The sequence below is a fragment of the Gymnogyps californianus genome, chromosome 2 (genome assembly GCF_018139145.2).
Source record: "Gymnogyps californianus isolate 813 chromosome 2, ASM1813914v2, whole genome shotgun sequence".
NCBI classification, from domain to species: Eukaryota; Metazoa; Chordata; class Aves; order Accipitriformes; family Cathartidae; genus Gymnogyps; species Gymnogyps californianus.
This window is the reverse complement of record NC_059472.1, coordinates 34,927,743-34,953,546: the sequence shown is the minus strand read 5'-3', so window position 1 is coordinate 34,953,546 and position 25,804 is coordinate 34,927,743. Positions and strand designations below refer to the sequence as shown.

At 37.6% G+C, this 25,804-nt stretch overlaps 1 protein-coding gene across 3 annotated transcripts in view; it reads right to left on the bottom strand.

Moving 5' to 3' along the window:
- STAU2 (staufen double-stranded RNA binding protein 2) overlaps nt 1-25,804 on the bottom strand; it is a 173,003-nt gene that overhangs the window by 104,465 nt on the left and 42,734 nt on the right. For all 3 annotated transcript variants that reach the window (XM_050890762.1, XM_050890763.1, XM_050890764.1), the window contains exons 6-8: nt 14,309-14,468; nt 9,125-9,232; nt 2,939-3,151 (exon numbers count right to left, since the gene is read on the bottom strand). In XM_050890762.1, the coding sequence (XP_050746719.1) occupies nt 2,939-3,151; nt 9,125-9,232; nt 14,309-14,468 (481 nt within the window). The remainder of the gene's footprint in view (nt 1-2,938; nt 3,152-9,124; nt 9,233-14,308; nt 14,469-25,804) is intronic.

The following is a 25,804-nucleotide window of genomic DNA, read 5'->3' as shown; positions in this document are numbered from 1 at the left end:
GAGCCACCCACAAAGTATTTCAAATGCTTAACAGAGAATAATCCTCACAACAACATATCCAAAAGTATGGTTGGTGGAGGAATTATCTGACGGGGGGAAAACAAAAGGACTGAGACACTGGTCTGTCCAAGATTACACAGACAGGTGAAAAACTACAGTCCTTACAAACTCTAGTTCTGAAATCCTTTTAATATGTTATTACTCACATGGCAAATGCTCTCTCAAAGCAAATAGCTATGAAACTATTTGTTTGTAGATCTCAAGGAAAAGAAATTAAGACCCCACAAAATTTATCTGAAGTCATGTTTAACTGATTTATATACCATAACACAAAGAATGAACCTGCAAATGTAAATGGCATTTGAATGTAGAATTTTTTTTATGTTATTGAGCTATTTCCTTTTCATGAAGCCATTTGCAGGATGAGAGAAGATCAGCATGCATGCTTGTTTGAGCTTCTCAAATAAGAATAAACAAGTGGTCCAGAACCTAAAGAAATGATCAGCAACTGAAGGCAAAGACCAGAGAGGGATATTATATTAAGAAAGCTGTGCAGCGAATCCTACATAGTGTAACTGTTGAAGTTGTTAGAGAAGACGTAGGTGAAAGAATTAAGACAATGTCATGCACAAGGGCAGCTGTGTGGGCAAGAAGCCAGGCAGAGACAAAATGCAGAGCAGGCTAAATAAAGTGCAAGCCGTAAGATATAGCCTCATAAATATATATACAAATAAAAAGAGGTTATTGTTGTCACTTTTCTTGATGCTCAAAACGTGCAGGTTAAATTAAAAGAAATAGGCACACTGAAAGCATTTCAGAAGTTTAGATAGTCAAAAAATAAAAACCTTCTACATATCCAGGTTATTTTGACCATTAACATCTCTTTCTAACATGGCCAACTTTGGATAATTCAATTTAAGATTGTAATGGCAAATGGTATATGGTAACGTAAGAGATTTTTACATTATTAGACCCTCAGCATCTTTCTTGAGAAAAACTTTCCAAAATGAGACAGCCAGAGCCAATAGCCTTTTCAGATCTTGCAGCTTTAAAGCTGCATTAATGCTGATGGTTTTCCAGTAAATAATTTTTATGCTCATTTTTTCTAGAAGTTTTTGAGAATTAGATCCCCAGAATTTCAGTAGGAGACGGATATCTAATTAACCTAGGTTCTTTTGAAAAATCACTCATTCTGTTTTGAAGGCAAATGAAAAGAGGAAGATGATGAACTAAGGCCTCTGTGCATTTTCCAAACCCAATTTTGCACTCTCCAAAGTATTTGCTTATTTTAAATGGCTTTTCTGTTGGCTGCTCCTACAGAACTCTGCACTTGGTATACTGAGTATACAGATTTCTATTTAGTAAAGTAAGTACTAATTTACTTATTTTTACAATCTATCAATGTAACACTCGATGTGGACTGAGTTCAAGCCATACTGGTATAACGCTGTCCAGCCTAGCATAACGCAAGCTGTGGACATAACATAATTCAGAAGAACTGAAGTTTGTTTTTTTTTTTTAAACTAACAAGAGGCAAATACAGAAAAAGAGATGAAATTTAGGTCCTAAAACTATATTCTGAAGCACAGGTTTTGGACATGAAGGTTTCCTGTTTTTTCCTGCAATTATAGTCTCAAGGTTCCTGATCTGCATAGTATGGGGCAAAAGTGACTCTGTAACACCAGAGAGAAAGTGAGCAACTCTCCACTGTTATTTACCCCAACCTAAAATGAGTATGAAAGGCTATTAATGTGCCCTTACGTATACCTAAATGACTATCCAACATGCTAGACAATAGAAAATCATGTACAAAGAGTTTAACTACTTCCTCACAAAATAATACTTTCTAAAATAAAATGAAATGTAGCAGATTTTAGCCACTTCCAAAGCCTCATCTTCTCCACTGAACAGATGACAAGTTCATCTGATTAGCTGTACCATGCTGAGACTAGGTAGCGATGCTTCATAAATATATGGACACTATGTGGCTGCTTTTGTTAGATCATTTGGAAGACTAATTACTTCAGATGACCCTTTGGTTTTGTATGAATTTAGGATGAGTGGACAAACCAGGGCTAGTCACTGTAGACTGACTGAATTGTAGAAGTAGCAATAAATCTACTGCCACCAAGAATAAAAGCACCATTTAAGAAGCTGGAGCTCACAAGAATCCAGAGCCTCTAAAGGAAGCCTCATCAGTGCAGCAAGAAGCATAATAACATCCTCTGAGACAGGGCATGTTTTAATGGAGGTATGGTTCAAAGTCTGCAAGTCCTCCATGGGCTGGTCTCCAGTTAATTTTCTATCTCTTTTTGAGAGCTAAAGAGCATTATCAAACACATGTTAACCTTAACACAGGCACATGAAACAAAAAAAGTATTGTCCCTTGGTGCTTGGCAAGTGACACACTAGGCTGAGATGTTAACACACTCTTGGCCTTCTTTCAAATCTTTCAAAAATCAAATTGAAGCTGAAGCCACAAAACTCCCAAATCTAGCTCCACGAGGGGAGGAAGCTGGACTGTGCCCCATTTCCCCATGTATCTACTATTTCATAAATCTCTCTCCCTCTTCAAACTGGGGATTGGGGAAAGACCAGGGAGAGAATCACCACATATGCTAGTAGGGCCTCCCAGAGGAGAGGATGCTAAAAATTCACACGGCTGTACAGAGCTGCTTGGAGGGTTTGATCCTCCACTAGACTTGAACCAAACCCCTGAAGATTTCAGTGATGTGAGCTCAGTTCTTAAGACGAGCACCTTATGTTTGAGAATTCCACAGCATTCTCAGAATTTAAAAGAGCATACGCATATTAGCACAGGCAAACAAGTAACAATACTGACAGAAAATGACAAATAAGCCTTTACTAATTTTACATCTGAGTAACTTTGTTATTTTCAGAGCAAACATTCTTAATTCTGTCAAAGGTGGACACATACCTTCAATATTGTTTTTGGACGTTTTTTAAAGTAAAGTTTTGGCTTTTCAATCACAGGAAGAGGAGGAAGTTTCTTAAGTTCTTGTAGGACAGCCATTGCAGCACGTTTCTTTGAGAGTTTCTTACTGTTGCCTTCTCCTTCTGCAGTGAATTCTCCTACTGTAACTCGTGTAACAAAGCTCTTCATGTGAGGAGGTCCACTTTCTTTAATCACCTTTTAAGTGAAAGTAACATTGAGTCAAATTACACTACAAGAATGTAACTGAATGTTTGTATCTCTGCAATGCAGAGATAAAACTAATGCAGTTTTCCTGCTAATTGAAGGCATTAGATGGGTTTTCATAAAATCTGGACAAGTATTAATGACAGTACCAGGTTTGAGGACAGAAAATTAAAGCTAATTATATAAAGCAAATCTAACCATCATATTCAGTGTTTCACAGAAAATACAGTAGACTTATATTTTCAAAAAGATTTACACAATAACACAATACACAACAATAATGCATATTTAAACCAAGGCTGCTGTTTTTTGCCTGGCAAGGTGCTTCACGTACTAAAGAAATTCAATTAATGAAGGTCCACCAGGCTTTGCCTATTTCTTTACATAAAACATATTCAAAACTATATTTATATGGCATCACTTCAACCCGTTCATAATTTTTTTCTATTATCATTTAAGTGTAGGATGTTCACGCATGGTCCCAAACTTCAGTCTTAAAGGTCCGTATTTTTACGCTGTCCTAGCTGCAGGCAGCATGCCTGCTCTCAACTCTTACCTTGCCAGAGTACACAATTCAGAGTGATATCCCATACATTTGAAAGGCTGCCACAGTCTTGCCTCCACAACTCTCAGCTGTGCTTCCCAACAGTACCAAAAGGAATTATCAAAAGAGGCACCATAACTCACACAAAAGCCAATCAGTTCTGAAAAGTTTCATTTATTCATTCCCTTCCAAACATATTCAGGATGACAATGAGAAAACCCCCATGAAGTACTCCTCCACTATTAAAAGTTACAATAATAGGGAAAAAAATGAAGTTCTGAATGCTGTACCTTCCTTTAGCTGTTTTTCTGTCTTCATTTTTCCACATACACGTGTCTCTTTATAGGAGGCTATACTGTTAGAATGCATTCACCAACAAATCACAGCACTGCAAGTGCTAAGATAGCCACCTTTTCATGCATGCACCATTTACTGGTCTGGACAATGTCTATCAGGAATTAGAGACCTCATTTGGGAAAAGGTTCGGTTATTTTGTTTGATGGGCGGAAGCAGCTACCTAATTTAATCTTTGTTACATGTAATGTGTATAAGGAGACATTAGAGCATCTGACAGGCATCTCTTTGTATTATCTTCAAAATCAATACAAATACATATTCTTTCAGTAGGTGCAATTACATCAAACCATTTGTTGAAGAAGTGTAATGCCTGAGTGCAAGGGAAGTGAGGTAAAGGTGCTAGAGCCTTCTTGGTGTAATAACTATATTTTTAATGGGCTGAAACCTTCAACATTAATATTATTACAACATGTTTTGTATTAAAGTTCTTTTTATCAAGGTCATGTCCCTCGCATTATTTAGTTTTGCTGTTACACTGTAATGAGGTCTCCTTAGGCTTGTATTTCTTTTTTAAGCTCTCTTTTGTGGCAACTTCACCCAGCAAATACAATTATCACAGCATATATCAATAAAAAGACACAAAATGAAAATTAACAGACAACTTTATCCGCATTTTCCCAGAATAAGACGACATCTGTGCCAGCACGGGATTTTTCTGTTGTAGTCCAGGAGTGTTCCCACTCTAAGATTCCAGGTAATAATTTCAGACGTGTTTTCAAGATTGCCTCACTTGAAAGTTGCCCACTAGTGCTTCACCGCATGAGAAGGCAGCGGTGCTTTCGAGGCACTGACCCACGCTGAGCCACGGGAAGCTGCACTGCCTGCACCAGAGCTGGGACGAGCCCGGTGCCAGGATCTCCTGCTCTCAGGCACAGCCGGGCTTCGTATCAGTGCTGAACACCTCCATCGCACTGCAGTGTTTCCCACTCTGTTTTAAAGGTGTATCTTAATCCATCCCTGTACATTGCTATCCAAGTATTACAACATGTTGGCTGTAAAACATGGCTAAATTAACCTTACTAAGGCCCTTAATCTTTTTGTGGTCTTACTAATACCATTATATAGGTGTTTCTACTTACATGCAATATAATGTATTAATAAAACATACAAGAATGTCTATACTGACCAGATGAAAAAGGACAAAATAACTTGCTCAAGAAATATAATTGCTGAGCTCCTAAAATATTAGTTTTATATAAATTTTCTCATATATATATAAATGCACACAAATATATATACATGAAAAAGACTATTAATACAAAACCAGATTATGTTTTCATATACATGAAAATATATTTCTTAATATAAAACTAATGTATTCCGGTGTGGTTTTCATCTTTTAAACTTTTAAGTATGTGACACAAGGTAAATAACTGCCTGGAAAACATTCAAAACTGTTTCTTTGTTAGTGTGTAAATGAAAAAAAGTCTGTGTTGTCAATGGAATGAACCTCATAGGATTCAGATGGGATCCGGATCAAGCTAAACATCCAAATTTGGTAATTTAGCAAAAAAAATATTTACCTAACAACATTTTTGGTTAACCCCAGATTTTAGATCTTTTTACTCCACATGATTTCAAACAGTTGTGCTATAAGCCTTGGGACAGAAAACACTAAAAAGAAATTCAGCCTTTGCTATCCAAGAACACTATATGCATTAGTACATTAAACTATTTCCTTAGTTGAAAGATACGACCCGTGGACCAAATCATGGCTAATTTAAAGCTGAGAATTTGATTAAGGGTGACAGTTCAATACACTTTTCTTTTTCTGTTCCACTGATTTAAAGAATAACTCCAGCAAGAGAAAACACATGGGGCCAAAACACACCTAAGGTCAAGTTACATCAAGAGTGAATTTGGCTCAACTTAATGAATCATGCTGACAAATGAAAAACAGCAGTACGATTACAATGAAAGAGCAACGCTGCTTCAATTATTAATGAGACTCCAGGTAGAAAATTCAAAAGATTATGACAAGATTAAATGGACATTAAAAAAAAAAAAAAAAGGGGAGAAAAAGCAGGTCAACAAAAACATGTCACCTAGATCCATGATTATTTAGAAGTTTTAAAATACCAATATATATCCATGTGCTTGTGTGGGCAGACATACCAGATTTTCCCAGTTTAAAAAAAAAAAAAAAAAGTCTGGATGTTCTATTAAAACTGGAGTGAGGAAGGGTGACCATCATGCAAAACTCAAATGAGAGCTACTCAGGATGTCAATCATCCAATCTGAAAGCCTTAATCCCCAGGAGAGCAGGAGCCAGACGGGTGTGAAACTTCCTGCTGAGAACTTGCTCAGTCTCCCAGAGTCAGCAATTTGGTCTGTTCCTAGTTCAAAATACAGAATCTCTGCCTCACTGTGATAAGACCAGGACACAAGAAACTGCAACTCTTTTTCCCAGCAGAACACTGGAGGGGATGGAGAGGCAGAAAATTTGCCTGTTCAGGTACTCTATCTCCTCACTCCTGGTACTGAGAATGAAAAAAATATATTTTTCTATTTGCTATTCTAAAGAAATAACACTCCAATCCAAAGAAAAATACTGAAAATAAAATGACAATCTGAAACACCCCAACATGTTCTAATACCTGAAGCTGTTGACCTCAGTTACATCTTCTAGGTTTACCCAACTCCTTACTGACAAGTTGAAAATAAAAAACATATATGTTTCAAAAGAACTGAAAAAAGCAAGATTTTAGCCTACTGTCAAGGAGGGAATAAAGAAGCAAAATGACCATTTTACAGCTATTCTAACAATTCCTACAGCAATCAGTTTTGTATCCCTCCTTAAAAATTGTTCATTGAGAGTCCCACAAATGCCTTAGAGGCGTTGCATTTTGACTTAAAAGTTGACGAACAAAGGTTAGCTAAGGATGCACCAGTGATAAGTATGGAGTAAAGCTTGTTCTTTGTTAGAACTGAATGCTTTTATTTTAGTTAACGATTTTCATAGATAGAAATTCCTTAAAACTCATCCAAAAGTTCCTAGGCAATTAAAACTAGCCATATTACACAAAACAGGATAGGCAGAAGAAACCCACGGGGTTCTGCACGCTCCTCCTATTTTCCACCCCTCATGCAATTCTGAGGACATGTTTACATAGAACTTTACATATCTTTATGACCATTACTTTGTTGCATAACACAGCACTGTTGGAACATTGGCTAAAGCTTCGTCAGATGAAGAAAAGGCAGATCACTTTATAGCTATCGCACACAAAAAAAGCTAGAGAAAGCTTTGATGCCTGCCTGGAATAACACAAAACCATTTGTAAATAAAATCCTATTAGAAACATCAGATCCTGGGGATTACCCATAATTGCTTAGCAGTTTTATTGAAATATAAGCCAGTACCAAGTTCAATCAAAACTCTATTTAAGAATGTCACCTATACTTAGATTTAAAGGCAGGAAATAACACAAAACCTGTCAGGAGAGCAAGAAACTGTCTTTTTTCAATGTTGTTAACATTCTTTGGCAAGTGACACATTAGACTTTTCCTGTACTAAGTATCTCTGCCTTCATTCTTTCCTTAGCAAATGCTCTCCCTCAAACAAGCTGAAACACAGGAATGAAGTTAAGATGACATTCAAAGCACTATCCCTCTTTTCTTTCCAACCTCCAAGCTATTCTGTGACCCGTGACCATACCTCTCCTTGTATTTTAGTGTATTGATTTGTATGGAACTATTCCAAATACTTTTAAATACTTAAGGTAGAAAATGATGTGTGAAAACTGAAACGTTAATTATGAGCTTCCTTTTTGAAACACAGGCATGTGTCTCCATTATGTCTGATCTTACATGAGTTATGTTCTTTCCATGTAGTTGCAAATTGATACACCAACACCCCCAGACACCCCAGTTTTATCCTTGAGATTTTACATTCTCTTAACTTTCTAATTAGTCCATATTACATAGACCATATATATGAAGCACATACACATTTGTTACACTGAGGAATTCCTTAGTCAAAACCAATATTCTTTGTCTTTGGCTGTCTTACCTACCTTCTGAGAGATTTCTCAGATTTCTAAGAAGGTCCAAATAGCTCATTTGACATTGGCCAATTCATGGATCTGGGCCAAACATGTCATTAAACTGCATACAGCACACTGTAAGGCATGCCATAGCATAATTTATTTTTTTGGCATGCAAATATGTGCCTATACTTCAAAAGGAAAAAGCATTGGGGAAAATAACCATCACCAGTACAGGCACTACCCACGTCCTTCATATATACTCAGTTTAAATGTAAAACAAGAAGCAGAAAAATAAAACTTTAAAGAGCCACTTACATTAGCATTTTCTGCATTTAAAAAAAAAAAAAAAAAGGAAAAAATAAACAGCTTGAAAGTCTGGTGGTTCCTACCACAACAACGTTAGATTTTTACAACTGTTTTGTGTAAGAACTTTCTCATTGGAAAAATTTTCCTGTTACTATCACTCATTCTCCCGTAGTTAGTTCATTGATAGCATTGGAGCTATTCCAAATATTCTTTATTACTTAAGGTAAACAAAGGTGTCAGAAGCAAGTTCACAGATAAAATCATATGAAATGAGAAAAAAAAAATCATGAAGGCTTAAGTAGAGATAGATTAGGAGTCAAACAGTGTGGAAGATAAAAAGATACTCATGACTTTCTGAAAACAGCACATCAGATGCAAAATGTCTCAATGGGAACTTTTGTAGTGTATGAATGCCTACAGTTAAAACAAAGATTTTGTCTGACTGTTTTGAAGATTATTTCAAATCAGATTAAGTGTGACTACTGATTCTAATCCCACAGCACTATACAGAAGTGCTTGAACTGTCTTTCTGCCATCCACTTGTTTGCAACCAAATATTAGGTCTCTAATACTTCTGAAAGAGCATCTAATTTAATAGTAAAAACTCAGTGTCTTGGACTCTGATACACTACCAATTTTTTTTATTTATAATTTGCATGAATTTAAATGTAATATTCGTAATGTATTAATATTATTAACTGTGTTGAATTTTAGTGGCACCTTTTTTTTAATACTTTCTTAGCAAACAGATAAATATGTAACACATACCTCAAAACTGACAGGTATATTGCGCTTCAAAGCAATTTCAAACACTACACTGATCTCAGACTTGTTTGCATCTTTATCTTCTTCTGATTCTTTTCCCGTTTCTCCATTCTGAAAATGAAGAATACATAATCATATTACAATTTTTAGAAGATAAAAAAATATAATATGCTTCTCCCCTGATTTCTCAAAGACTTCTGAGTTCTCCTGTCATGCTGTAAATCAGCGTTTGTACATCCATCTCAGTACCCCATTATCAGACACCCACTGACTGTGAAGCCATATATAATGCACTTATGCTTCATAATAAAGGAACACATACACATTAATTCATAAATTAGTGATAGATGGCAAAATAACTTCTATGGATTTTAGTCTTATTAATAACATGGATAATAATCATCTGAATACATGCCTCTTGTGTCAAACATGAGGATCAAACAGATTCTTTGACCTGTTTCTCAGTGTCTCTGTGGGTACCCCTTCCAAGCAAGGAAGAAGTCTTCTGTACTCTTGGAAAGTACAGAAGACTGTACTTCTGTCAAAAGAAATTCAGCGAATCACCCCCAGACTTTGACTGGGTCACCAGGTTACAGGTGTCCTCAGCAGGTCCAGCTGGTTAATGGCCCCTCCATCGACTTCCCTCTGGGAGTTATGACCAGTGTGAAAAGGTAGTGACAGAGAACAGCTTGTTCAACACAGAATATTATTTATTTATCCATAGGAACATAACAAACAGAGAGGCTAAGAGATAAAACAACAAAAGGCACATGCAAACATTATCCTGCCTAAAATTCAGCTTTGCTTTACACTTTAGGTAAGTCTTATTTTTCTCAGACAACTACCACCATGGGGATCACTCAAAGAGTTATCACCTTCTGCAACCACTACCTTTTGGTGTTTGTCCCCCAGGCCACATCTTCCTTAGTTCTCAGAGGTTTCACTTTCAGCTACTTTCAAACTGCAAAGCTCTGAATGTTTCAAACTGGGATCTCTCAACAACCATGTAACCTTGGCCAGGCTCCTAATTTTTTATTAGTGGAGGTAAACATCAAAGAAACTTGAGCTGAATTAGGTGGATTCCTGCAGAGTTCCCATCTTACATAACAAAGTCTGATCTAAATCTTCAGCCACCAGCATAGCTACAAAATGCAGATACTGAAGTTATAAAATAACATTTAAAAAGCATTAGGTTCTTCACATTAACAATGAAATTTATCAATCTTTTATCTACCATTTGTTAAGTCTTAATGTACTAATCTTTAAGATAAGAGGACCAAAAATCCAGCAGTCAGCTACAGCATGCAGACTTGGAGCACTTTTTGTCTCATTAACTGGTGCAAAATTTTGAGTCTGAAAAAGCAATTTACATCCCTAACATTGATCTGGAGCTAAATACAAAACAAAAATTTATAAAGTTTCTAGAACCTACTGAAAAAAAAGGGTGCAGTGCAAAGCAGTAACAAGGGTAGTTAGAATGAAATTATGTAGGACCTCTAGCTCATTTCATATAATGAAATGTAAAGTACTACTGAAATCAAGAATGTAGGTCATTATTCTTAGGACAGGCAAAGCATTGATTAGGTTCACTGAGAGAGATCAACTGAACAGCATTAAAAGGACAATATTTAAAAGTAAAAATATATTTGGCGGATATCAAGAGTATCAAACATAAAGAGTGGGGTACTACTATTCTGTAAAAAACCTTAGTGAGAATCTTACTCAGTACTGTATTCAGTTAAGTTTGTGTTTTATAAAGGACGCTGATAATCTGAAAAGCTGACAAAAAAAGCCACAAGGATGAACTACTGATCAGAAAAAACAACTTTACACTGAGACACTATGGAAACAATCAGTTCTATAAAAAGATTCAAAATTACTTAAGCATAATCTGTAAATGTATATGGGGGAGAGATTTTTGATATCTGTTTGTTACATTTAGCAAAGATAAGAAAATACCAATTAGAAAATGAAGCTAAGTGAATTTAGAAGAAATACCTTGCAAATTATCTTTGAAATGGGGAGTAATCAATCACTGGCATAATTTACATAAAATAATATAAAGCACACTGGACTGTCACCAAGCCTTTAAGTCAAGAATGTTTAGGTTTTCTAGCTTAACCAGGTATGTAGAGTCTAATGTAGAAATTACCATCTAAAATTTCATGATTAATACAAACACATCAGTCCAGAAAATCCCTGATTGTCCCTTCTGCCCTTACAATTTAACTCCTTGCATATTTTTCCACCAAACATAGCAGAGAGCCTAACTGTGAGTGGAGAATAGGGAGGATCACAGACTTTAAGGCTTAGACCTTAGTACTGAGCAATAAAGTTTTAAGCCTTAGTCATATGACTTCCCTAAGGAAGATAAAATATGTTCAGGAGTGTCTCAAGTACTTTGGATTTAAATTTGATCCTCATTCCACAACTGACACTTTAATTGTAAGGCCTTTCTTAGCCTCACATCTATGAGACAGCAGAGGTGCTTTGGCAGACACACAATAGCTCTTTTATGAAAGCAGGTTCCCATTCACCTGTAACCCTGCCCTGTTTGCTGATTGCTTCTTGTTTCTGCTCACCTTACGCTCTTCTACATGTTTGCGCAATGAAGTATTAAGATGACAATATTCCTCTTCAGTGGTTTAATATAGATAAAAGATTTTATCCTGAACTGAGTTTTTTAAAAAAAGGGAAAAAAGGGTATCTTGAAATGAAAGAAGAATATATAGAAGGCTGCATTAAGCAAACACAGTTATAGAGGCCAAAAGGTAAACCCATGTATTTACTGTGCTATATTCCATGGATCCTATTCCAGTGAAATTCACTGAGTTACTAATAGGATGCAAGGCTAGATCGGTACTCGCAGGTCTGTCCTTGCTCCCCTCTCTGCTCTCCTTGGAAGCAGTGGCAGTGATTGGGGAAGAAAGAAGCTCAATCTAGTCATGTAATTGAGGCCAGCCAGACTCTAATGTATACTGGCTCTGATCCACGCATGATGTTTGAGGAATGGTGAATCAATCATCTTCCATGGCTGACCCAAGCAGGTCAGTTCTGCTGAAGGAAGCAGAGTTTTACTGAGCTGGACCACGTCCCATGGTGAGGGCACATCCCACCACTGCATAGCAGCCTTGCATGCACTTCACATGACCAGCAGCAGGGACAAGCCTGAACCTTGGCACCATGAAGCCCTTAAACTCTACTTCAACCAACCTCCAGTTCTCTGGAGAGCTACACTCAAGCTCCACACGATGCAGCTCTTTGTACACCATCATGACCTAGGCATAGTGTTACCTCTAGCCTTCTCCAGTCACCTACAACTCTAACCCATGAAACGACAGAGATGTTTCTTCATGACTAGCCTGCAACCAGCTCCCTTTACCCTCAGGACAACCAAGCCACAGAGGTTTTCCTGACTGAGGGCTCGATTTAGTCTCCTACCCGCAGACACTTGCTATTGAGATCCTACAGTATCCCAAGTGGTCTTCAACTGCTGCACCAGAAACTCACAGTGCTCCCACAGATCTCGCAAGTACTATGTGAATGTCTCAGCTGATCTACGGTATTGTCTCCTGACAAGTCTTCCCTATTTTTCTCATAGCTAACTGTGGATTTGATTCAGTTTACATACATAACTTATGGTGATGAAAGGAAGAATGAAGTTACTTCATTAGCTCATGAGAGAGGTAACACTACAGCATGCTACAAGCATTTAGGAAACTCAATTTGCCATGACTACTTCTTCTAAAAGCCTGCACATCCTAACAGACACTGATGTAAATAGACACTAACTAGACCCACTTAGGCAAGAATGTTAATTAAAGATCTTATTACTTTTGCTAGGTAAATTACATATGTACATGGGCTATGAAAACTCAGTACATAAACCAGGTACATATTGATGTTACTTATTCTGTTTACTCCTTATTATCCTATGCACTTAGTGGTTTAATTTCCATTCTGATTAATGGATATCTTGAATTCAAATATTCTTTTGATAATATTAAACACATAATTTTCAAAAGCTAAGAATATGCTGAGCTAAAAATATGTTTCAACAATATGAGATTCCCACTCAGGTTTGTGCTAAGGTTTCATTATCAACCAATACATTTGACTGGAAACCAAAAGAGAAAGGAAGGGAATTAACAAAGAGAAAGGAAACAGGGATTCCTCCTAAGACTTTACATATTCTTTTTTAATAGTTTTCCTGTTTTTTAAAAAAATCAATATTAATTATAGTAAGTGATTTTGAAGAGAATTTCCTGATCCAGAAAAATAATATAGCAAAACAAAAGGGTGAGTCAAACTCTCTTTGGATCAAAAGGAGGACATAGATGCAGGGTGAGGCAGAAAGAACAAAGATTTTTTTTTTGATACAGAAAATTATTTCTATTCTTAAAAAGCAGCTCAAAACTACCACACAAGACACTGAAGGTACTATTAGTAATGTTTGGTACTGTGCACAGGAGTTCAACAGACATGATCAGAAAGAGCGTACAAAATAAAAAGATTGTCTCCTCATGCATTTATTTTGGCTTATTTGACGGGGCAATTTTATTATATTTGTCCTTTCAATTTGCAAAGATTATTCTGAGAATAATTTTTCTGTTAAATATTTTTTAAAATATGACACGTTTTCATTTTTAAGTAGCAATACACACCACTTACAAACATAGCAGTGAGAAAGCTAGCTATTTAAAATGGTACTAAGTGGCTACAAGCCTAAAACCATCAGACAGGTGATCAGTAGCTGTCAGTGAGCTCTGTCAGGTTCTTAGGTACATTGGGCACAAGTCATTTCAACTGTAAAGATCACATTCAGGGCACAACACACATTTGAGATTAATAATTCATTCTCCATGAAGCCATTGATTAAATGGACATTTTCGCCACTTTTGGTATAATCTCAAATATTGTATTTTATTTTGATTTTATTTTTTACTTAATCACTGTTGACAATCCCATCTTTAAAACGCCTGCTTACTTTTGTTACTTAAGTCTAGTTCCATGTTAGGTGTGCTGTTATAAAGACATAACACTAACAATTTGTTAGTATTACTTCTCTAATTACTGAGGCTAATATGAAAAAAACACTAAAAATTAAACGTTGAACAGCTGGCAATTAAATTGTTCAATTCGGTATCTTAACGTGAAGATTAGGAACAGGTTTTTTGAAACACAAACCTGAGGTAATTTTTCTGGAATAGGCTCATTCTGGAGAGCTTGAAGGGCCTTCATTGCAGCATTATGTCTAGCAGCTTGACGAGTCTTTCCTTCACCAAAAAACTCACTGTTTCCAACAGTTAACTGGACATAGAAAATTTTAGGCACTGGGCAGTGATACCTGGAAAGAAGTCATGAAAAGAAAACAACAATACAGGTTACAAATTTTAACCATCAATTTTACATAATATAGAGCAGGAGCTAGGGATAAAACATTATATTTTCTCACAGAGTAAGACCTAACACTCAAATACAAGGACTGTTCCTCAGCAAGGCCGTCAATAACTCTGATAGCAGCTCCTATACGCAAACCAGCTCTTCAGTCACATTTGCAGGGCTCTGCAACGCGTTCTACTAGACTTCAGCCTAACAGCCCAGCTCTGCTCTCTTCTTGGTTTGAGCCTTGAGAAGATTAAACCTAAGGAGAACCAAAAGCTCCAGTGGAAGCCATGCCTGGGAGACAACTCCTGTCCCACAGGAAAGTGGCACAGAGGAAGAAGGAATGTGAGGTCTCTCATCTGAAACCTGCCAGCATAGCTCAGCTCTTTGGGACAACAAAAAGTCAGACGGCAGAGAGTGAGGGACCTGGACAATGTACTTCTAGCTTCTTTTTAAAGCTCAAGTATTGAAATTGTTGTAGAGGATATGAAGGAGTTCTCTTCCAAAAGTGTAACAGAGGGTAGGGAGAAGATCTCCTCCAACACTATAATAGCCAAACATTTTCCGGGCACTGAAAGAAAAGCAGCAATCACCACCACATTGTTTTCCTTTTTTTTCCTTCCTACAGAAAAATTTCCAAATATAATGGCAGGGTTTGTTTTTCTGAGTATGTCTGAAAGGCACCGAAACAAAGATAAAGCAAAAAATGGAACATTTTCCTATGAACTGGCACAGCTATTATTCCTCAAAGAAAGCAGTATCTTTATTTATATTATCAACTCTACATCTCTATTTTCAGCAATAAAAACAGCTAGCCCAACCCATACTCCCTACCCTGAAACCTGTCTCTCTAGCACTGAATGAAGAAAGACGTAATGCCATTCTTGGGTTTGGGAGGTCCTGTCCCAACTGGGAGCACTGTGACAACAACAAACATAAGAGCTTGTCCACGTAAGCAATTTCAACAGAAAAGATGTATTCCACCACCACCACCCAGACTCAGAAAAAGCAATTCAGCACAGATAATTAGTTCTGATCACTATTAAAATTATAATCTTTTAAGAGAACATTTCCAAAAAGTCCCTAATTATATTCTACATAGGTGAGGGAATTTGCTTCATACTCTTCACTCTGTGGTCTAGTCTGCCTGTGCTCGTTCCTCAAAGGCTTTTCTAACACACTCGAGATTTAGTCCTTGGAAAAATATATACCTATCAGAAACGGTTTCTCATTTATGACAAATAACTTGTACATATTTTACGGCAATGTAAAAAAGCCCAGGATTCCAAAAGCGTGGTCAAAAGCTAGGTCCATCGCAACAAAACTAGAATGACTCAAAAACACAAAGGACTAGATTTTCCTTTTTCCTCTTAAAGGATCCTTATTAAAGCGTGCTCCCTCCATTTTCATCTGTTGACATGGATGGTGATTTTTTTGTATGAAGACTTTCTGACTTTTTGTTAATAATTGTTTGAACTATAAAACAAAATAAAAAGTTTTTCAGATAGCAGCACACTTCAAACACAAACAAGTGTGAATAAGCACTCCAATCTCAGTGTCCCTGAACTTTGTGCCTAATTCTAAAAATATGTTTATATGGAAAGAGCAAAACCATAACACTGGCTCCAACAAGCCTCTGGCTATAGGGCCTTGGAGGGGTGAGCTAAGTTGCCTTTACGACATGCAAAAAGTGGGTATTTACTTTGCTTTCCTGTTTACAGTTTAACACAGTTATAGGGAATTATTAAGGCCTGGAAATGCATTTGTTTATGTAACATTTTCATAAAATTATAGAATAACTCAGGTTGGAAAGGCTCCTGGAGGTTATCTGGTCCAAAGCAGCACCCAAAGCAGGGTCAAGCTCTGAAGTTACACTGTCTTGTTCAGGCATTGTGCAGGGTATTGTGGATATCTCCAAGGACGAAGATTCCACAACATCTCTGGGAAACCCGTTCCAGTGTTTGACCACTCTTTCTGGAAGAACATTACAAAGCTCCTACATGCATAATGAAATTCAAACACCACAGTGCCATGCGTTAACAAAGCAGCTGTCAAACCAAAGAAACAGATAGTTCAAGAACGTTAATTTCTATCCCACTCCACTGTGTCCTTCATTGCTTCTGACATACAGCATTCACCTTTTGCCTCCCTCTGCTTCTAAAAGGTACAAACACAATACCAAGACACTATCAATGTGACAAAATCTACAGTAAAAAAAGTACAGTGGCTTCAGACTGAGATTTACCTCAAAAAGAATGGTATATTTCAAGTGAAAGGCAGAATTTCACCCCTTCCGTTCACTTAATGAGTTTACATAAAATCGTTCCTATATCAACACTTTCCTTTGATTTATTAGTTTTATTTGGTTTGCAACATTGTTTTAGGGAATATTAAAAATAGATTTAGGGAATATGCAGGCAATAGATGTAAATAATACCTTGAAAGAATTTAAATCTAAGAATCAGGAACAGGTCTTTAACACCAAACATAGGTCAAACTATATTTCCAAAGTGAAAAATATTACACTTACTTAAAACCAAGGGAAAAAGAATGAAAAGCTTCATCAGCATAGTCACCATCAACTCCACTTCTTCCACTGCTGGTTTAGAGCTGTCTGTCCCCGGCTTCTATACACTGCTAATGTGATTCCTCTGAAAGTCTTTCCTTAGTTTATCACAGAAACACAATAGTTGAGGTGGGAAGTGACCTCTGGAGATCCCCTAGTCCAACCCCCCTGCTCAAAGCAGGTCAGTTAGAGCAGACTGCTCAGGGCCACTTCCCGTTGGGTTTTAAGCCTCTCCAAGGGTGGTTGATTCAACAACCTGTCTGGCAATCTGCTCTGGTGTTTGACCACCCTCACAGTAAAAATGTCTTTTCTTATGACTAAATGGAATTTCTTGTATTTCAGTTTGTGCCTCTTTTTCACTGGATACCATTAAAACCAGCCTGGCTCCACCTTCTTTACTCATCTCCTTCATGTGTTTTATACACATTGATAAGATCCTCCTGAGCCTTCTCTTCTCCTGGCTAACCAGTCCCAGCTTTCTCACTCTCTCCTCAGATGAGACATGATCCAGTTCCTTCATCACCCTAGTGGCCCTTCACCGAATTTGTGCTGGTATGTCCATGTCTCTGTTGTACTGTGGAGCCCAAAACTGGACCCAGCACTCCGAATGTAGCCCCTCACCAGGGCTGAGCAGAGGGGAAGGATGACCTCTCTCAACCTGTTGACAACACTCTTCTAAATGCAGCCCAGGATGCTGTTGGCCGCCTTTGTTGCAAGGGCACGTTACTAGTTCACGTTTAACTTGCTGTCCACCAGGACCCCCAGGTCCTTTTCTGCAAAGCTGCTTTCCAGCCAGTTGGCCTCCATAGTGTAATGATGTATGGGCTTATTATTAAGTTGCCCACTATTATCACTTGCTGCTTCCTTCTGGTGCTGCTGCAGGGCTCCGGCTTGGCTGGATTGGATACTTTGAGAGCTCCCAGGCCCTCATCTGATGCCATGGTACTTGACATTGTAGTTGCAGATCTGCAGGTGGAACAGAAGCCTTCCTCCTGGTGCCAAAATTACAAGCTTCCAGCCTTCGCCATCACAGGACTCCCCATTTCCCAGCCCAATAAGCACTGACTCTCCCTCCTCCTCCTTTGGTATGGTTGGGGATTCAGGTTGTTGTACCTGCAGGGTCTCAGAGAAGATCCAATTGATCTCTTACTCATCAGCTCTAGTGATGTCAGCACAGTTTGCTGACATCTTTCTGCATCTCCTTTACTTGGTAATACAGATGCTCTGACAGTGCACACCTCTGCAGACAAGACCACTGTCTCCCCATCCCAGCTAGAGCTCTGGAGCTAGGCCTGACTTAAGGTCTCTGATGAACCAGCAATAGCTGCTCCAGATGGTGCTAGGAACTGTGCCATGTGGCACCTCACCACCATTGCTGAGCACACACTCAGTGTCCTCAGCAGAGTTTCTGGCTCCCTTCTGTGTGAATTGCTGTGCAAATTGCTGCGCAAATTGCTGCATGTGCTGGCTGTCTCTGGGAGCAGTGCTCTAGGCCCTGCACTTATATGTGCTTCTCCCTAGTACCTGCTGAAAGGGTGCTTGACCCTCTCTAATCAGGAGACAGCTAGAAGAAAAGCTCAATGCAGCTTTTGATCAGGAGTAGCTGACAGAGCTTTTTGGCAGCTGCTAGAGCTTGCTAGAAGCTACAGCCTCCTGTAGCTATCCTTTCCCTGCAGCAACAGGCACCCTCAAGTTCCTCAAAGAGTTCCCAGGAATCCTCCCACCATGCCAGAAGTTCTTGGAAGATCTAGAACTAGAGCCTGGAAACCGCTGCATCTGTTGGCTGCCTCTGTTAGATGCAGCTTAGCACAGGATAAGCTCTGTCACGCAAAAGCAGTAGGCACTTTGATAGCACATCCCACCTCATTACTTCACAATCCTCTTTACATAAAAAGAAATGTGGTAGTGCTGTTAGCAACTACCCAGATTTCGGGAAGATACAACGTCCATCAGAAGTTCCTGCTTCTTGTTGAGTTACTAGACCTACCTTTCTCTCCATTACATACAAAGGAGGAAAGCACATGAACCTTAATCCACTTTATAAACTCAGATTCCATAACAGGCCCTCTCTTTTTCCCTCCCCCCTCCCCACCTTTTCTTTTAAAGAGTGCTTAGGGAGCTATTTATGTGATAATATGGAAAAATGATATTCAGCCTGTGGCTCTAGAGCCTCATGCAGCTCTTTGGCATTGGCAGAATGATTAGGCTTTTACATGGTTTTGATTAAACTTTTCTTGCTCTGCTTGGCCTCAAGCAGAGTTAACAGAGCACTGATAATACGAACATTGCCAGGAAAGTGCAAAGGAGCACCTGAAATCCTCAGAAAATGGACTAAATCTGTGAGGATATTGGCTTCTCTACAACATGGAGCGTGTCAAATAGAAACAAAACATCCTCCTCTTTTCAGTGGTGAGGACAGACTGTATTAACAAAAGCCTTAAAAGTAATCATAATATTACAGTCTGAAAGTACAGTGCAACGATTCAACTGAGTTTTAACATGGAATGATTCTGCATCCTGAAGATGCACACTCATATAAGGAACAACCCCATGCAAACTTAAGATATCATATCTGCCACTGATCATTAACAAAACTTCCCAATATATTACAATTGAGTTACTAAAAAGGACTGAAAACATTAACAATCTTGGGAATATTTATACAGAATTTGCTGATTATTATGCAATAACATATCAGCACAATACTTTCCATTACAAGAACACCTACATGTCAGTCCTACACTCCTTAGCCCACTGTCGCTCTGTTCAGCCACAGAACTGAAACAGTCAGGATTTCCAACGGCAACGCTTCATGTACGGACTCATTAGGTTTCTGAAAGTTTTAAAACTACCTACAATGCATTCTACATGTAAGCTATAAAGGCTAGGATTTTCCTTTGGTGAAAATTCTTACGTAAAAAAGATTCCCAGGTGATACTGGCACACTCCTCAGAACATAAGCTGACAAACCCAGCCAAATGACAGAAGATTACAAGACTAGAAGACAACAAAAGGACATGTGAAATGATACATTCAATTGGAAGAAAAAAAAATGTGATAAAGGATAATACTTTAACAACCAGTCACATATAACCTATTAAAACAAGTTAATTTTCATCTGGCTCTTCTGGACATTTGAGATTCTTAAGAAGATCCCTCAAATAAGAGGTCTGGAAAGCAGGTTTTCTTTATTCCCTCTAAGTTTCATAGCATCAGAAATCTTCTTGGCTAATGCCATTGGTATCACTTTAGAATAGCCAACCTGAAAAAGGGTATTTGCTCTATGACTGTGACCTTGAATGCCAAGTTTCAGCAATGAGCAAATATTTACAACTAGTTATAAACCCCTAAAAATAGGGGTTCATAACAGAAATGCTGACAGACCTTAACTAAGTTGGTGTGAGCGGGCGCCACTATAATTAAATAAATCACCAAGGTCTGTTGACAATTAGAAAACTCATTTTGGTTTGCCACAGAGACAAACAAAAATTCTGTTCATTATAATTTTACTGGAATATGATGTCATAACATGTAAGCATACTGAAACAATCTGCTGCTTTTCTAGCCAAAATATTAATTGCATACTAAGGAGCCCTTGGGGCCTCTTCCTTTTTGGCCATCAAATCCACACACAAAGACAAATAAAGTATTAGTACATACGTTATGTGTTCATACTGCATTTCCTGCATTTCTCTGGATTCCTCAATGGCATAAATGTTTCTGATAAATATTGTTACTTTATTCTTAGAAGGGAAAAAAACCAAGTGCAAGCTGCAGCTCACAGAAACCAGGAAGTTTATTTAGATTTAGCCTCCTTTTCACTGTTAAAAACTCCAGTGAGGTTTTGTCTAAATTCTAACGGCCAATGTATTCTTCACCTATGTAAAAAAGAACAAATAAACCCAATTACTCCCCCACTACACAAGTGTTATAGGAAGTATTACCCTATTCCCATTTCATAGTGCAAAGTGAAGAGGAACAGGGACCATTTTGGCCAAGATGAGGGCCACTAAAATATGAGATACAGCATGGTAGGGGAAAGTCGTTCTTCAGATGCCAGCTCCGTGCTGAAAGGGTCGTTCTCTGCACTTTTTCCCTCTGGCTCCTTTTCCATACCAACTCAATCAAGCTGGCAGCCCTGCTGACACTGCTTAACCAGGAAAATGCTATGAGCTTTGTGAGTGGAGGGATAGAGAGCCACAGATCGTGCAGGGGAGCAGGAAACAGCATTTGCTGTGAACAACTTTTTCTCCGTATCATTTGAAATTTCTCTAGGGGAGCAAGTTGTTTAGTGCAGCTGTTCCCTGGCCATGCCCTATTTTTCTAAGCAGTCCATTAACCACGTGCATTTCTTACAGATGTGAGTTCTATGTTTTGAAGAAGGAAACATCCAGTATAGTCACTTTTGTCTTCATACAGTCCACCTTCTGGTTCTTTCAGCAGGTCCACACCACCACCTGGGAACAAAGAGGCTCTCTTTTCCAAGTACTCCTTTTGAGAACTACAGTCCATTATCCCTGAATCAGTCTGGCTGTCCTCTTCTAGATTACCTCCACATCCTCCAAAAACATTCTTAATGTAAAGCGAGCAAGACAAGGCACTATGCATCGCTTTTAGCCACAGACATCCCTTATTAGATGGAAAGATAATTTTCTGAAATTTCTATTCAGCTGATTTATTTATATAGCCTATTACTGTTTTCACCTTTCTAATGTTGACCTCCCCTCAGCTACATAGATGAGATTTTAAAAAAAGAAAAATCATGTATACTTGTCCCAGATTATCTTTCATTCAAAAGATGGTTTTAAACTACAATCCAAATCTTTAAAACTTTAAAATTAATTTAATTAATTCTGACTGATTCAATATTTTTTCTCTATATAATATTTGCTATGATCAGTTCATGAAACCAATTTTGATCTAGTTGTAGAAAACCCCTAAGCAACAGAATGTTTAATTGACTATGTAAGAATTGTAAAGAATAACCATGTGATGGAAACATATTAACAGAAAGAGATTCACAAGCATCTGCTAAATTTTTTTTTAAATAATGAGAAAACACAACAAAGATGCTTCCCATTTTAAGACATAGAAACCCCAAACCTTCTCTATTTCAAATGTAAGAATGCAAGCAAATCCTGTATTAAACAGTCAAGATCCATGAGTTGCAAGCAACTGCATAATGTAGTGCTCTTCATCTGTTAAGGTCTACTAGAAAACAAATTAGATTACTTGCTTCCAGTGCTTCTGCTGGGAGGATGGTCTAGAAGCTGAGTTGATACTTAGGAATCTCCTAATGTTTAGCTTGGCTATACTTTCACATTTTGTTTTGTGTCAATACTATCCTCTAATTTATGTAGCTCTTCTACTTTTTTGTTATGTTTACCCTCCAAGGTGAGCTTTCCCATTTCCTCTCAGCCTTTGTTTTGCAAAGGAACAAGTCAAGGTATTCTAGAAGTCTTCTGTATAAAAGGCTACCCACTATCCTGATAATCCTTCACAGCCCTTCTCTATACTTGCTCCTGTTCCTAAATATAAAAGTCAGGAATGGTAGACAATATACCATATGAAAGGCTAACAGTGTTCTGTATAACAGCAATATTTATATATCTTTACCAGAAATATCTTGCTCAACACATCTTAAAAATCACATTTGCCTCTCCTCTGGTTCAATCACATCAGTTGTTCTTAGTTTATCTCGCAAATAATTAATAATATTAGATAACACTCCCGTTCTGTGATTTCTAACTGAATAACCCTCAGGTGACAACAGAGTTAGTACTACTAGTGTCTGTGGTCTTAATCTTACATTTTATACTGGAAAGTCTAGTCTCATCCCATTTCTAATGTGTCAGTCCTCACGATCATCCAACTGTTCCTGCATATCTTGATCTTCCTGTGTAGCGATGATGCCTTCTACATCCCATGAACATTTTCCTACTTTTTGTGCAAACACCTTTAACAAAAATAATTAAAAAGGTTGATTCTAAAACCGGAAGAACTACATTTAATAATCTTCCTCCAAGTTTGACTTTTAATACTGCTGATTATTTTTCTTCTCCTTTCCCACCTTGCATTTCTTATACAAATCCCCATCTCCTTCAGTTTAATGAAAACAGTATCCTTATCTTATGCTATAAAATGCTTAACTGAATCCCACAAATATAAGATTTACTTTACTCTCTTTACCTAAAAAATGAGTTAACACATAACATGCAAGGTTAACACATTAGTCAGACACAATCTACCTTTAGTATACAGTAACTTTGTGTTGAGTTTTATCCTTTTTTACTTCCATGTCTTTATTTATACTTTCTTTTAAACTTTGTGCTAAGTCTGTGAATATTTCATGAAGTTAATGATGATTTCCTTTTCTTTTTTTTTTCCCTTCTCTTTTTTTTTTCCCCTTCTTTTCCTGGGCTAGAGACTATGCAGTTCCTTCAAGTAGTATGACTAACTTAATCAAAAAAATTGACTCATGTTTTCACGATCACAATATCAAAACATTCCTAAGTAAAAAACAAAAGGGGAGGAGGATTCATTTGAACATAACATTATCTAATGTGGAATCCTCCCAGGAGAATTTGTGATGACAAGACAATAATATTGCCACATCACTGTATCTCTGAATTCCAAGTTGCTCAATACAGACATTTGACTGAAATAAGTATTTCAATATTTACTCTCTGCACGTACCACTACTTTGTTTACCATTTGCAGTAAATATGTACATCAACAAGTAAAAAACAGTTGCTCATCAAAAGTAATCAGATGAAACCAACAGAAAGCTACAGACATGATAAGTTAAATACTTTAACAGTCACAGATTAAACTAACAAGTAATACAGCAAACATATTGAGCCAGCTATGTAGCACTAGTTATAGAGAGATGCTTCCATGCACAGTAAGTTCAGATCTCTGCTTCCAGTTTTATTGCTCTCTCTCCTTCAGTCCAAAGCCTAAAAGTCTAGAAGAAGCACTTTTCAAAGTGCCAGAAGGGTCTCAAAACCAGCCCGAATACCTTTTTTTTAAAACAAAGAAAAATTAGTGCAAGAGATATGAGAGGGAAAAAAAGAAAAAGTCTAAGAAGAAGTAAAAGGAAAAACCTTAGGAAAAAAGGATCATGAGATGAACCTTCCAAAGTACTGCACATTGGAGACTAAGGTAGAAAAAACAAGTGAAAAACAACAATCAAAATCAAGAAGAGAGCACAGAACAAACTGTTATGTGCCTCTGAAGAAGTATTTTTATCTATCAACTGAATAACTAAATAATTAAAATGGTCAACACAACTTCAACTTATTCTTGACTGCAAAAATAGCATAAATAACATAAGAACATAACAAGAATACTGCCTCCAGAGTTTAAGGCATTGGAAAATGTCAAGTTGACAATGCTGAAATGGAGATGGGGACTGGAGGGAGGAAAAGATAACTACAAGGAAAAAGAAAATGTTCTTTTCCTTGACACAAAAACAAGTACAATGAGAATAAAAGGGAAAACATAATGAAGCTGTGATGTACACTGTATACTTAGAGGTTAAAGCAGACATCCAGAAGACAAACATCTCAAACTCTTATCTACTTCAGCTCATAAAATTTCCCATGAACTGTATTACTCACTAATCTTTACAAGCATGCAGAGTGGTTACAAAGAATGCCGTCCAAATACCCATTACAGTAAAAGAACATAAACAATGTTGCATATCTGACTACAATATCATTTTCTTTCTACATAAGAAACTCATGTCAAAAAAAAAATCATGTCACTTGCCAGCCTAGAGACTACGCAAATGAGAGAATGAAGTACCTCACCCATTTAATTTTATCATAGATTTATACTGGTAATATAATGCTAATAAAAATGTTACTAACAAAATCATCTAGGCCTAGGACTTCATAGGAATTAATTAACCTAAAAGTTCACAGAGGAAGAAGGCCCAAGAAAGCTCACAGAGTGATTCTCACCATCCAAATTAACTTAAATTGAAATAGCTAGTGTACATTGGGCTACATTCTGTTCCTACTTGGAGGAATGTAAACATACAGACATTAAATTGCATTATCCTGAGTAAAAAATGGAACCTATCATTTTAAACTCAGCAATTAAAGGATTGAATATAAGAACAAACTGAAAAACCACACTTAGTTCTGGCTCAAGAAGCCACCTCTCAGCAGCTGAGTGCAGTTAACTGAGGATGCACACTCTCCTACCTTGCTAGTTATCATCTCTGTATCCTCTGGAAATGTACTATCACGGCCACCTACAGCTTCTGTCCAGAAATCTTCCCATCTGCGCCATCAGACTTGCAAAGAAATGACGTGTGAGATAGAGAGAGCTTGGTCAATTGGAAAGGGAGGGCATTTTGTGTTGCCCTGCACTGATCCTATCGGGATGCTGAAAACAACGTGGATGGCCTTAAGAAGGAAGCTTTATCTACACCTGGGAGGGGAAGGGAAGGGGTCTGTTAATCAATCATAGTGAAGTTTGGAAGGGGCAAAAAGGTCAGAAAGCAAAAAGAGGAGCGGTAAAGTCTTTCAGTGCTTTGATTCCTTTCTACTTAGAAGCATAAAAAGAGCAGATTTCCTAGGGAAGCTTATTCATGCATAGCAGACATAATACTCTTTCAATTTTCAAACTTTAATGGGCATAATGGATTTACACCAATGACTGACAAGTAAATATAAATTCATTGCTAATAAAAATGTTTAAGTGATGCAATGAGGGTGCAG